Source organism: Mizuhopecten yessoensis, unplaced genomic scaffold, assembly GCF_002113885.1.
Source record: "Mizuhopecten yessoensis strain PY_sf001 unplaced genomic scaffold, ASM211388v2 scaffold8447, whole genome shotgun sequence".
NCBI classification, from domain to species: Eukaryota; Metazoa; Mollusca; class Bivalvia; order Pectinida; family Pectinidae; genus Mizuhopecten; species Mizuhopecten yessoensis.
Genome location: NW_018407552.1, coordinates 334,903 through 348,982, shown reverse-complemented (window position 1 = coordinate 348,982; position 14,080 = coordinate 334,903). Strand labels below are relative to the sequence as shown.

The window sequence follows — 14,080 nt, the reverse complement described above, 5'->3', positions numbered from 1 at the left end:
TTGAAGCTTGATGTACAGCCAGAGTTTAATTCAAATATCTACGTAATGCATGGTGCAATTTGTATTATCTTTGTATCGATCTGCTAAGCGATATACCACGAAATGAATTCTTCCTCGTCTTCTTGTTTTTCTTGATGAGGTAAAAGCAATGTGATAGTACATAGCCAGGCAGTTGTTACATTAAAAAGTTGTTAAAGGTAAGAAATATGTCAATGGTGGCAGGAAATGGTCGAGAGACAAATTATTTCATATGAAGGTTTCTAGAACACATTAATATACATCTCTCTGAAGACCATGGAACATGGTGGGTATCTAATTGAGTAGACTACAGAGGCTCCACATGTCGAAACCGTAAGCCAGGAATAGAAAACAGGAAGTAGTATAGACTAAGGTGGTGAAATGTAGTAGTCAATATTTTAAATGTCATTTAGTATCGATTGTTCGAAACTCATATTTCTCTCTCAGATATGAATACTAGGTCTTTATCATCTTAAAGGATGCTGGTTCATCAAGGTTCAGGTATACTTTACAATGGTTATTTTGATTTAATGTCACATATGTCCAATTAGATTTTAGCATACCTCAGCAAAATATCGCTTTTCCTAGTTCTAGTTTGCTCATTCTGCTAAAAAAAGTTGAAAAGTGACATTCTGCAAAACTTTTTACAAACTTAAAAAGCTATTTAATCGAGAGATCCTTGTTTCCCAGTTATTTTTGTAATTTTGTGGCACTTGGATACTTCTGATTAGACAATAGAAAGAAAGTACCACATTTTTGAGACCTCAGTTCAGACGACTTAATAGACCAATGAAATTTGGACTTTGCGTATTTTAAACATAGTAAGAGAAGTTGTTCTGGAACGGTTAGTGAATTATGTTTCATCAACGACAGCCGCAATGTAAATCCAAATAGTGTCACATTCTGATAACAAGAATAAGGCTAGTGACAACGAGATGACAATGCACTCGACCTTATAAATTACAAAGAACATGTAACCTACATCTCTCGAAACTTACGGTTGTAAGATTGTCCGTAAGCAGTCCACACCATATCCAGAAATAAGAATGTTTGAATCAAGCTTTGAATCAAGATCTATCGAATCAACTGTTATATATGAACACAGTAGGTAGGAATCAAGAGAGGGGAGGGGGTTTCTATCAAGAAAGAGTAAATTCACGATTGGAAAATCATAATTGTCACGCTTATAGAATGGCTTGGTAGAAAGACATTCCTGTTAGTCATATTATACTAAATTGAGTGAACGGCTGATATATTAAAGTCTACAGTGTCCATGAATTCAAACTCAGGAGGGGTGTGGTCATTACTTTCCTGTTATTAATAAAGAAGGCATTTCGTTAAAATATCTGAAAGTGAAATTAAATTACTTGCAATTATAGGGTGGGTATGTTTTCGATCATGGCATATGTTTAGTTATAACAAGTAAGTCGTCAGTTTTGGTATGTCTTTAAGAGTGTATTTAGTTAATATTTCGGTATTTTTAGGTTAGTATCTATAGGTATGTATTTAGGCACGTATTTATTTTTGTTTCGCTTTTATCTCAAACTTTTATTATTCTGCATTCTTGTCTTGGTGATAGAAACCCTAAAGTTGTCGTTTCCCTTTTTTATGTGTATCCTACATGCCTATGGATACAATGATAAACCTTACAAAACCTTATATCATAAAAACCAAAGTACGTATAGTTTGCATATAGGATTAAACACGGTTTAGTCAAGTTCCCCTTTACATAGGGTCACTTCAGCCTATACATGTATATATATCTCGAGGAATGTACCAATGATGATGGTTGTTTTTACATGTAGCTAAAAGCAATAGATAATACGGTCCTTTTTTGTTGATAATATTTATTCATTTTGTAATGCAATAATATAGTTAATTGGCAATTACATGTAGTATCTTTTTTTATTTATTTTGTAAAAGAAATTTAATGTACATTTATCATCGGATATAAAACTTTAACTTTGGTCTACTCCTTATTTACATCAGTAATCTATGTTGACTGCTAAATGTATCATATTTATGATGACTGTCTTGGCATTTTTCATTTTATTTTATAAGAGACGTCTGAAGACAAAATTCATAAAAAGGATTTCTACATAAAAAGGCAATAGGCTTCGGCCCTTATATTAGCGTATGTAAAGGTGACGAGTGCTGTCCGTGTGAGAGCCAGTCCGTAGTATATCCCGGTCTGTTTTGTTCTGTTGTGTACTAATAGTTTGACACATATTCTAAAATAGATAAACAATAACATCCGCAGGGGATGTTTTATATATCTGACCTCTAGGACTCCCATTGTTAAACTCGAAATATATCACTTTGGTGGGCAAGCAATGCTAACACATAAAAATATGCCCTACGGCATGGTATAAGGTTACCTTTAACTTTTAACTTTCACAAATTAAAAAAGGTAATTAAACTGTGTCATGATTATATCTACTAAGTGACAAAATAAATATATATATAGTTCCATATGTTACATTTGCATGCGTTCTGGTTGTTAAATATAGTGAAAACGTCGCAACATTGTTTTCCAAATTGAAGAGGGACTGTGCTAATGGACAAAAATATATCTGTTCCACCAACCTTATGTGTATTGCTATTATATCTGTTCCACCAACCTTATGTGTATTGCTATTATATCTGGTCCACCAACATTATGTGTATTGCTATTATATCTATTCCATCAACCTTATGTGTTTTGCTATTATATCTGTTTTACCAACCTTATGTGTATTGCTATTATATCTGTTCCACCAACCTTATGTGTATTGCTATTATATCTGTTCCATCACCCTTATGTGTATTGCTATTATATCTGTTCCACCAACCTTATGTGTATTGAACACTTTTTACCATCCTATTAAGGAAATACAAGTAAAATAAGATTTTTCTCTTTTGTGTATTTAACGAAATATTTCCTATTTTCCCCCACGCAATATGTATGTAATGATTTAGATATATATAATTTGCAGTTTATATATCAGAAATGTCTTTTGAAATTTGGTTTTAAATGAACTTTGTCGGTATTTAAACTTGTAAAGAAACAACAAGCAAGTTCAATAACGTCATAAAAATTTATTTCCATTTATTAGATATAAAGTAAAAAATAAAGCGTCAACGAAATGTTAAACTACATTGTTGTTCCACTGTTCTTATAGATTCACTACTACTGTCATAAAGCCTAATTGTTCATATACATCAGCAGCAATAACGGAAGTGTTCATGTTACCTCAGTCAGATTTATAAAACAGCCTTCATGTCTGTTTGGGGCGTAACATGGTATCAGTATTTCCCCCAGAAAGTCATAGCACCGACAACCTGAGGTTGACTACAGCACACACAAGTACTTGATACGTTACTTTGGAAGGACTGAGATTTGTCTGATCAACGGAGGCTTTCGTACTGACAATTAGGGAATGCTTTTAATGTTAGCGGTAAATGATCATATCAGTATCTATATCCAAACAGTGGTTATGGAGGACGAAGGCACAATTCGTTCCTGGAAAATTCTCCGATTTAGTTATACGAGTAACTAGCACACTAGTTTACAATGGAAAAATCAAAGCGGTGACTACAATCATTTCTAAAAGACCACTTTAAGATGTATGGTCAAATGAAAAACGAAGCCTGCAATCAAGTATGTAGCTGATCGTAAATCCCTGGTGTGTAACCATAGAGGGGTAGAGAAGTAGAATAATTCAGCTATCTGGCAGCCGATAAGAAATAGTATGTATACAACTGTACGTCACAAATATAGACGCGTGGTGTTACATGAGCTAGGCCCGTTATCACAAAAGCTCAAAGAGCAATCCGTTCACGTTTCATCGCCATCTTCTGCTAAAGTGGAATCAGGATCTTCGTTTACTATGGCTGTAGAGTTTACATGCACATTCTGATTTTTCCATGACACACTTTTACACGTGCCGTGGGTAGTTAAGATGACGTTGGATCGCAACATGCCTCGTTTCTGGTCTTTCCACTTCACAAGTTCCACGTTCGGATTTTCCTTGGCCACTTCTGAAAACACAGGAGCAAGGTCGTTTATAATATCCGTGTATACAATTGCGTCGTCCGAGATGCGCCGAACAGAGACGGGCATGTCCTTTCCGTCCGGAAGTGACATTGTCGATTTAACTTCGAAGTCAGCCATGCTGTTTCGTTCCGACACGACCACCGTTGCCTCGGCCGTGTGACCTTTGGCCACGTTTATTTGGGTGTTGACCTCCCACGTTATCGTTTCCTCGAACGTCTCACTCTTTGTTTTAGTGACTGACAACTCCCCACTCAGGCCCGCCCCTATTGTGACGATGTCGCCTGGGACCTTGATCTCGATGTTACACTCGGCCCCCTTTGTGTATGTTTCTTGGAATTCAACATTACATGATGCCTTTGTCTCACGTGTTGTCGTGAACGTGTACTGTTGATCTAGTGGTGTCCTATTCTCGTATTTGGATTTGTAAAGGACCACATTTTTATTCCCGTCCTTGTCCACGCCTTGCTGTTTGCTGGGACTAGCCTCTGCACTTCCGGTGGCTATTTCCCCTGGTAGTGCAATTGTACTGTAAGGGCGGATGTCAAACCTAACAGTGTCGTGCTTGAAGTCTGCGTAGCCCCAGTTGATGTCTATGTAATAATTGCTTTTCCTGCAAAATGGCCGACGGAGCAGGTGCTTGGTCTTACGGAATCTGTTCCATGTGTAGTCGTTTATGATTTTCTCGAGGTTCACAGAATAAACTCTTTCAGATGACGACATTTCAACCTATCAAGAAGAAAACAAAAGAAGTGAAACTCAACAGCTTAAAAAGTATATAAAACATATGTTTATTGTATCAAGTAAGCGTTTGATATAAGTATTCCAATCCTTTTGCTAAAAAGCAATATAATTAATTTTAACTAAACTCTTGTATTTTATGTACCTAGTTTTCCACATTGGTAACATTAGCAACATTCTGATAAAGGATAAAATTTAAGTTAATAGAACATATACATAGCGTCAACCCATAAAGACAAAAGCAATTCGAGAAGACAACAGAAGGAAACAGAACTACCAAAAGAACAGATACCCTGAATCTCTCACACAAAACGACGAAGTGTTTCGAAGGGTAAGGATTCCCTGCACCATATCTGGTCCCCGTAACGTATGTCGATCACCAAAGATCTAAGACACATTACACGTTTATCTTATCAAGTTAAAAACTTCAATCTCTGTGTTGGAAATCAGACCAAGAAGGTGACTTTTCCTAACAGTTGAATGAAACATTCCCGATAGAAAACCTTGGTTGTAACACCTTTAGGCAATAGGCCGCATTAACCAAAAAGTCATGATAAAACTAGATATTAAGTCAATCAATTTCATTACATGGGATATTGATTAGATTCGAGAGGTTTTCGAATTGTATAGGTATTCATTTAATCGGGATTGCGAGCAGCCCAGAAGGTACGAGTAGTTCACCACAAACCTCCCTTAACGTAAAGTTTGGTTCACCACAAACCTCCCTTAACGTTAAGTTTGTTTGGAACACAAACAGTAAAAAAATAACTTATTTTGCGAGCTTTCAAAAACGTCTGTTTCCTTTGTCAGAGGGACGGGCTATATGTTTACCCATTCCGCCCCTTATTACCCGCCCCTCTGACTGCTGTAGTATCAATATTGTCTGCCTGCTAAATTTACTGTTTAAGATTGTGGCTTAGTGAGTTGTTTTCAGCGGTTTAGAGCAGAGACAACGCCCATATGCACCCTTTGCTAAGCAAAGGAAACAGATATTTTCGAAAGCTCACAACATCAGTTTATAATTACTGTTTGCCTTCGAAACAAACTTAGCATTTATCATTCATACTAAATTTACGAACCTCATTCCAAATATCAAACCTATTTTGTTTAATAGAAATGCAATATACAGTATTTGAATGTGAAATCAAACAATTTCAGAAGTAAACATCTTCTCTACCTTCCTCAAAATTGTGGAAATGGTGTTTTTAGAACAAGGTCGAAGTCGAATGACCTGTGCCTGCTACAAAACCAATACAAACTCGCATATTTAGAATTGTCTTGCAATGTAATTGAAAAATGTTGGTGTAAACAGCACAACTGAACACAGACAAATGTCGGAACGAATTCAGCGATTTACACAATTAACAAAAGCCCTGCATGTACACTAACACGTAACAAACACATAACGACAATTGTTGTTCACCAGGACAAATTACGGTAGTGTTTCTAAAGGTTTCTTGCTGTTGGTAATTTGTAGATTCGCGTGTTTTGCTTGCTATGAATGGTCGGTGATAACTAATGATTAGGGAGACAGTGGCCTCTCGCGCTAATTACAGCCCGTGGACAGACGCACACAATCTCTGTGATCAATATGAGACCAATAACTTGGAATTACGGCACGAACAACAGGACTCTCTGGTCATAACCCTGCCATGGACGTCCGTTGGTATTTATTGTAATGAGGATCACGACGAGGTCTCCAGAGTGTCAACCCCTATTTGCTATGTAAATTGCCTAATGGCGGGAATATAGTTTTATTGTCCATATCACCACCAGGCATCACAATATTGTGTCAACGCGGGACGCAATGATGATTCAGGATAATATCGACCATGTCAGGGAATTAAAATATTTCTCCTAGCCATTCGAGTTCACAAGTGGTTGACTTATTCCATATGACAACTCTATGGACTGTTCTAGACAGGACAAACACTGATTGGCGTTCACTGGAAACATTATTCATTGCTATTTATACTGATTTGGAAATCAATCAAACCAGGAATCCGTGCGACTTAAAAGATTTAAAAGTAACTAGTAGATGCATATGGATTGGAACAGAATCCGAACGGAAAGGCTTTTACAGAATAAAATTCCAATCCTGTCTTCTTAAGTTATACCTAACGTCACTGGATCGTGCTGTTCTGACGGCTAGTACATTTTAGTATCCTGGCCAATAAGCATGGATTTTGTGCTCAAGCCCAAGTTCTTGTTCCAGTTTTAATTTAATGATTACATTTTATTCTGTCTATGATTTGAATAAAAAATGAAGAAACGTAAAGCCAGGTACTGTTTTAAATGTTTACATTTGACTTTTTGGCCGTTTGACATGAATCAAGCCAGTTACATGAAAATTGGTTTGAGCACTGAATTCATGCTTGAGCATGAGGACGGTTTCACGAATACGGGCCCAGGTCTTGACCCCATCTCTATCTTCATAATTGTAGATTTTCACTTATAATAGTTCGTTTAAATAATTCATGGAACATTTTACTGTGTATTTCTTTTTTATATTGGGCTCGACCACAGTCGTTTAAATGCTTCACGAGACATTGACAAAAAATATTTTGTCTGTGTGTGTGTTCAATTTTTGTTAAGGAGTGCTTCATCCTAAACCTTCTTCTTATGATAGAAATACCAGTAATTCATTGTTTGATATTTATGATGTTTTATGTAAATGTAAACATTCTATTTACAGTATTTAAATGTATTAACAATGACGTACCGTTGTATTACTAAACTTCACAGTAAATGGTCTATGTGAGTAAAATAAATATAGAATCTTTAGTGATATAACGAGGTGTTCTTTCGGTTAAGATTTCACGTCGAGCGGAGCAAGGAAAAAGGATGTTTTTTTTAACAGTAAATCCACCGATATACGTCCGTGAATCGGAGGGAGGTACACGGCATTACCCGTAGTGCTTCGCACCGTGTGGGAAATTATGGGTTAGCCGAAACCAGGCTAGGTGGTTTAGCTCTTTAAACTACATTGTATGTACAAGTCACAAGTTATTTTTCGTGAATACTTATTTCGACACTTGCTTTGCAAATGGGTTTTTCGCAAGAATTCGAACTGGCAAAATAAGCAAATCAGATTAAAGACGTCGTTAAAACCTGTAAAAGATATTGGGAAATAAGATATTTCATTACGTGTGATTATCTCGTCTCGCAAATTAACGGGAACATATGAAACTCGCAATATATATACATAGTTGGAAGTGTTGATATGTAGCTGATCCCACAGGAAGTAATCTTCCAGCTGAAACAATATTTCTCTGTATTACGATGCGTCATATAGACACAGCTATAACATTATTCACATGAGGAATGCTCCTGGTGAAAAGTTCCAGGTCTGGGGAAGCTATCGGCTAGATATTATTTACCAATATAACGTAAACAATGGTATAAGTTTTGTTTGAGTTTATTTCTGGCGTAGCAATCTGCGGATACTTTAAAGCAAGGGTACGTAAGTATATACTATGTTTATTTTGGCAAACCCTGCTGAGGATAAACTAACACTTTCTCGTCTTGTTTGTGTATATCACATACTACGAGATGATAGAGCGAGAATTCGACGCGTGCCACAGGTGAGACTAGGATACGCACAATTACCAAAGCTATGCGTATCTATGATGGAAATGACCACCATTACGGACACGCTTGACCGCCAATTACCAAGATATAGATAGTCAGCTGAACTCTTGACTGACATGATGGACGTCTGTTTGTAAATAAATGGCGCTAATGCGCACGTGCTGTTGACACATTAAATAAATATCCGGTTTGTCTATCAAATGGATGGGTTGATAAGGCCACGCAGTCGCGTGCCTAGGGGCTCTCGCCGCTAAAGAATTCGACAGTTTATTGCAGACTTCGAAATATACTCTATAAGCTAGTCAAACCGTGTCATGGAAATCTTTAATCATATTATTGTATAAAACTTATTTTAAGGCTATGCCAAACCTAACGTTACATCATCCACGACGAATACTAGAAGATAAATGGGCATAAACTGTTGCTCATATATATCGTAACAGTGATAACACGTTTTTACCAAGAAGAATGGATGTGTATAGGCTAGCCCAACAAACAAACAGAAACTTTAAGAAGAGTTAAGATAGGTTGGGAGAGGAAGACGATCCATGTCAGGGAGGGGGGGACGGCAGTATTTACAGGTACAGAAAGACGAAAACTAAGAAAGGGTGAAAAGGAGACAAGAGGAAACGATAGTTTATGTCTTAATAACATAACATACTGACAATATGGTGGGGAGGGCAGCTTTCGGTTATTTAGGGAAATAAACTACAATTTAATTTCACAAGTCTCATTTTCAACCACAGACTATTTCCATGTAATGGAGGAGGTCACTGGACACAAAGCATTGATGAGTGCTATTGGGTAAATTCAATGGGTTCAGATAGTGTAGTGGTAATTTATTTCCCTCAGAGGCCATTTTGACATTAGTTTGAGGGTTAAAACGCAAGCAGAATGAACGCTACATTATCTTCAATATAAATACTACGTAACCCTAACAAAGCGTACGATAGTGACCATGGCGGCGTTAGTTTATCGCGGTCCAAGTGCCTCAACTATCTAGATCAGGGGCGTTCGTTAGGAAACTCAGAGACACGGCTATATACAGTGGTAAGGTATTGTTTTCTGACATCCGAGTTGTTTGATAACGGTACATCAACCAGAACACATTAGATCTACCCAAGGCGGTTCACTCACACACATACATAAGTTCTTTTGTCAGTCTATATAAAGCTTGATATTGTTTGAACCCATTATCATGTGTTTCTCAAGTCCTTTAAATAACATTTATGACAAAAATAATAACTGGGGTTTTAAATATTGCGGCATGGCCATTTTTCTTTATGTAGGTAGACAGTATCTATTTATCCTAAACTTTAAACAGTTTTTAAACATTCAACAGTTGTATTAACACTGTAAGAAAAAAATAGAGCTTATCACTGCTTGCTTTAACATGTTATTTATTTAGGATTTAATACGGAAGGTTACGTGAATTATTTACACTACAAATGGTGTGGGTCCGCGCGGTTGTAAACCACCTCCTTCATGGTGTTAAGTAACAGGAAAATATTTTGACAACATACAACTTTATAGTAAATCATACAAAACAACAATGTCTCACTACTATTATAAGTATATAAGGAACAGGAACAGATACTAGGGTCATATTACCTGCCTGTAACAGACTCCCAGGTAATATGAAACCTTTGATAAACCGAACAGACAGCTAATAAGTTTATATTGCTCCCATTAATTATTTTTTGTGTAAAAGTCATGGTGCAAAAGACTGCAGGATTGGACAGTTTCCATGGGTCTAATAAAAGTCCATACCTTTTATCGGCAGTGATTATTTTTGTCCAGTATAAATTATTATTCAAACCCGTCCATTTTAAAGGACCTATTTTGTGTTTGAAGAATTATACCCCAAACATATACATATCAGAAATATTATTAGGGTATGGTAGTTACATATATTTTAAAACAATACCAGTTTGTACATTATTTTTATGACATTACTAGGTAATTACATTTTAAAACATAACTTGTTTTTAAATATGTTTTAATACATTTCCGGTACGTACATATACATGCATTTTAAGACATTACTTGAATGAACATGTACATACAATTTTATACATACGTTCTATGTCTATATATTTGTTATTATCACATACAATACCATCATATCATATTATATCATATTATACTTGGTACGTGCATTTGATTCGAAGACATCATCGGTATTGTCATAAGTATCAAACATTTTAGTATATCTTTTTTTTATATCAGACATTATTGATATATGTACATTTTTAAATATTACATGTTTTATATTACAGGTATATAAATATACGTTAAGACATTACTGGACATTTACATATGCCAGTGATTAATTCGAAAATGGATTGGATGGTGATTTTTACATTAATTTTGTTGTGGTGGAAGGGAAGGAAGGGGTTGGCACAGTGAACCGGAGTAACTATCTGTACAGAAACACTGACATTAACTCCAACCTGATGCTACAAGATAACGTTTTATAACCGTCTCACATTAGCTTCAGTCACGACTCAAGATCACTGCACGTGCCTGATACCCTTCACGTGCCTTGTACGCTTCACGTGCATGTGTCTGTTTTTGATTATCAATTTGTTTATCGTTTGAGGAAATACCTCAGTATAATTTAATCTATGTTAACATTAAGGCTATTTACTCTCTCAAAGCGTCGGGGAAACTATTTTCCACCATGGTATTGAGAACTACCAATACATATATATTTATCTCACATGAGTAGGAGAGCACCATGATTTGTGTAATACGCACGTGTCTTGTGTACAATATTTTTGGACGACTTTGTGTCTCTTTTTTACAAGGGGCTAGCGATAAAGTACTACGTCTCATATTTTCAGTTAACTAAAGATTCAAAGAAAAAATAACATATTTATGTACGCAGGGGCTGACAATCATTTTGTTTTTAGACAACTCGAGAGATACGTTTGTTCACATATTACACTATCACATTTGAGAACATGTAAACATATCTTGAAGGCCCTAAAGGACGTTTTCTTCGTGTAATTTCGTATGTTCTTTTACAAGTCAGTAAGCAGGACGATGCCTTGTGGATCGCGTTTGACTGATTTCCTTGTTGATAATCAAAATGCCGAATTTATATTGAGGGAAAAAGTAAATGATTCTAGAATTTTATCAATTCTCAGTTTCAAGGTCTACCATTCATGACCAATGGTAGTGTATCGAGTATACGATTGAAAGCCTCACACAGAGGTTAGTCGGCAACAGATGAATTTTACTCAATTATAGGTAAGAGAAGAAAATTCATCGCTCAAACTAGTCACCTCGGCGAGTATGAGATCTATACAGGTCTATAGGTGGATCCTCTAATGTGCCCGAGACTACCCGATTATTATCCCAAACTGGACGGGAAATGAACCCTTATATTAGGAAGAAATTAACGTATTGGATTACTTATATTACTGACACGTATAACCCGTGATTCAAACTTGCTAAGGTAGTTGTATGACACACGTCTCCGATTCTCAGTGTGACTGAGATAGAAAGTAACATACTAATAGTTAGAGAATTTTAGCCCCGTAATATCCGACACGCCTCATTGCTTTAGACATATGATGACCTATCGATAGGAAGGCCGAGTGCGCCCGTAGGTCAATTCTGAAGGAGTGTGTACTACGACGGGTCAGTTCAAATACACGCGTATAATTATATCGAATTGTTTTCTAATTTTATTTGTTTATAACAACGGTATGATCATATAGCATAGAATTCTGGCAGATGTCATAATTTCCGAAGAATGGCTTGTTCTTAGTGTACATTTGATTGTCTGTCTTTCGTTTGTGAAATATGACAGTATGCAAATACATTCAAAATAGAGCAGGTGCACTGGGTTTCAGGAAATAGACAAATATATACACGTATAAATATATATAACTTGTATGTGATATCGCTCTGCGGAGTAAAATCATACGTGAACCTAAACGCTTCTAGATCTATTATAAACTTGCCACAAATAGCAATTGAAAACAGTATTGTAGTACAGATACACAATTCCGAATGATCTAGTATAGAAGACTTCAGTGGAAAATGTATGACATTTATACTATTCTGGTCCATAAGAGCTTGTGTATGATGACAGACAATGACTTCCGAGTAGTTCAAGTAGTTCAAGAAGATTGACCTCTTCACATAATATAAATATTTCCTAATAATGATGGCTAGGTTTCTCGTTATGCAACAGGTCTAAAATATGTAGTAACACTTACACACACAAATCAATGTTCCTTCGTGCAACGGTTCGAAAACATTGCACACCAACCGTTTCGTGGCTACACAAACCTTCACCATTGAACACATGCGGTTGGGTAATTGCGGAAATATTTATTACCGAAATTTAATAGTAACTTCAAAACTAAATGTGCTATAAAATTAAGACTGGATTTATTTTAGGGCTGTTTACAACTGATGGCTTGTAATCAGCTACGATCTATAGTGAAAGAAACACAATAACAACAATTAAAACATTCCGCACATTTTATCAATAAAGTGTATTCGGCGACTAAGACCAACAAATTAGGGTTTCGTTATTAAATAGCTGAAGAATTAGTTTTAGCTTATCTTCCCTTATCAGTATATACAGAACGGATGAAAAGGCTTTTTGTATATGTATTTCGAGCATGCGCACAAAGGATAGATATGAAGAAAACGAAAGGAATGTTGATCGGAATGTTGATCCCGCCTCGAAACGATATATCCATAGCGTAATGATATTTAAACCAACTTTGCGTTTAAAACCCAACTAAGTATATCTACTTTAGAAAACAAAGCGGAAAAACCAAGATGGCATTTCCACACCCACTCCTCGACACACCCACATAAGGTTGCGACGTTGCACACATGCATACAATTACAATGCGTGTACAAAAAGCTCATTTTTTCAAGAAATATATGCATACATTTTGTAACGTTTTATTTCATAGAAACGAAAAATAGCATGCACTTTTAAACAGGAAGTATATACTTGGTTATATAAAATGACTGGACTAAACAATTCTTACGCGAATTCAGAGAGAAAATGGCGTCGCTCGAATTCTTTACCCGGGATAAATTATAAATGTAAATATTTATGTGTTGACTTTATCACTAAAGACGTTTGACTAACAAAGCAGAACATGACAATCACTTAACGATATTAATATTTAAACCCTAACACAAGTAACTGTATCAATGCTTCTGAGAATTGACTGGAATTTGTTCGTTACAAAATAAAATATAGGTGTGTTTCTTACCTTATAGAGGATTTCCCATAAAATGTACACAAAGTCTACTAAATCAAACACACAATCAACTTAAAAATTACAGCATCCAGCTAATAGTTTTGGTAACAACGAAAAGGTCCAATTTGTACTTGTACTATTCCACCGCTACGTCTAACTTCCCCAATGGCTTCCACCAGAACCAAGACCTTCCCCGCTTGTTGCAGTAACGAGTAAATTAATTCACCCACGTGACCCGCCCATCCAATAGAAGCACTCCAATAGATCAGGACAACCTCTAAAGTGTTACAACGTACAGTTATTATAAATGCAGTTCTAGGTAAGCAGCAATTGCGTGTATAAACACGAAAAATGCATTGTGATATTTTTAAAAATGTCAGTACTACCTTGATTTTACACGCTGAACTGTGCATTGTCGACAGAGCAATTTAAACCATGTTAACGCAACAGAAAA

The 14,080-nt window shown here is 36.1% G+C and overlaps 1 protein-coding gene across 1 annotated transcript; it reads right to left on the bottom strand.

Moving 5' to 3' along the window:
* Positions 1 to 3,081: 3,081 nt before the first annotated feature.
* LOC110455971 lies at positions 3,082 to 13,839 on the bottom strand. Its single transcript, XM_021506447.1, has 2 exons — positions 13,639 to 13,839; positions 3,082 to 4,780 (listed from the first exon to the last, which is right to left on the bottom strand). The coding sequence occupies exon 2, from the start codon at positions 4,772 to 4,774 to the stop codon at positions 3,836 to 3,838; it is 939 nt and encodes a 312-aa protein (XP_021362122.1). The 5' UTR covers positions 4,775 to 4,780; positions 13,639 to 13,839; the 3' UTR covers positions 3,082 to 3,835.
* Between the last annotated feature and the right edge of the window lie 241 nt (positions 13,840 to 14,080).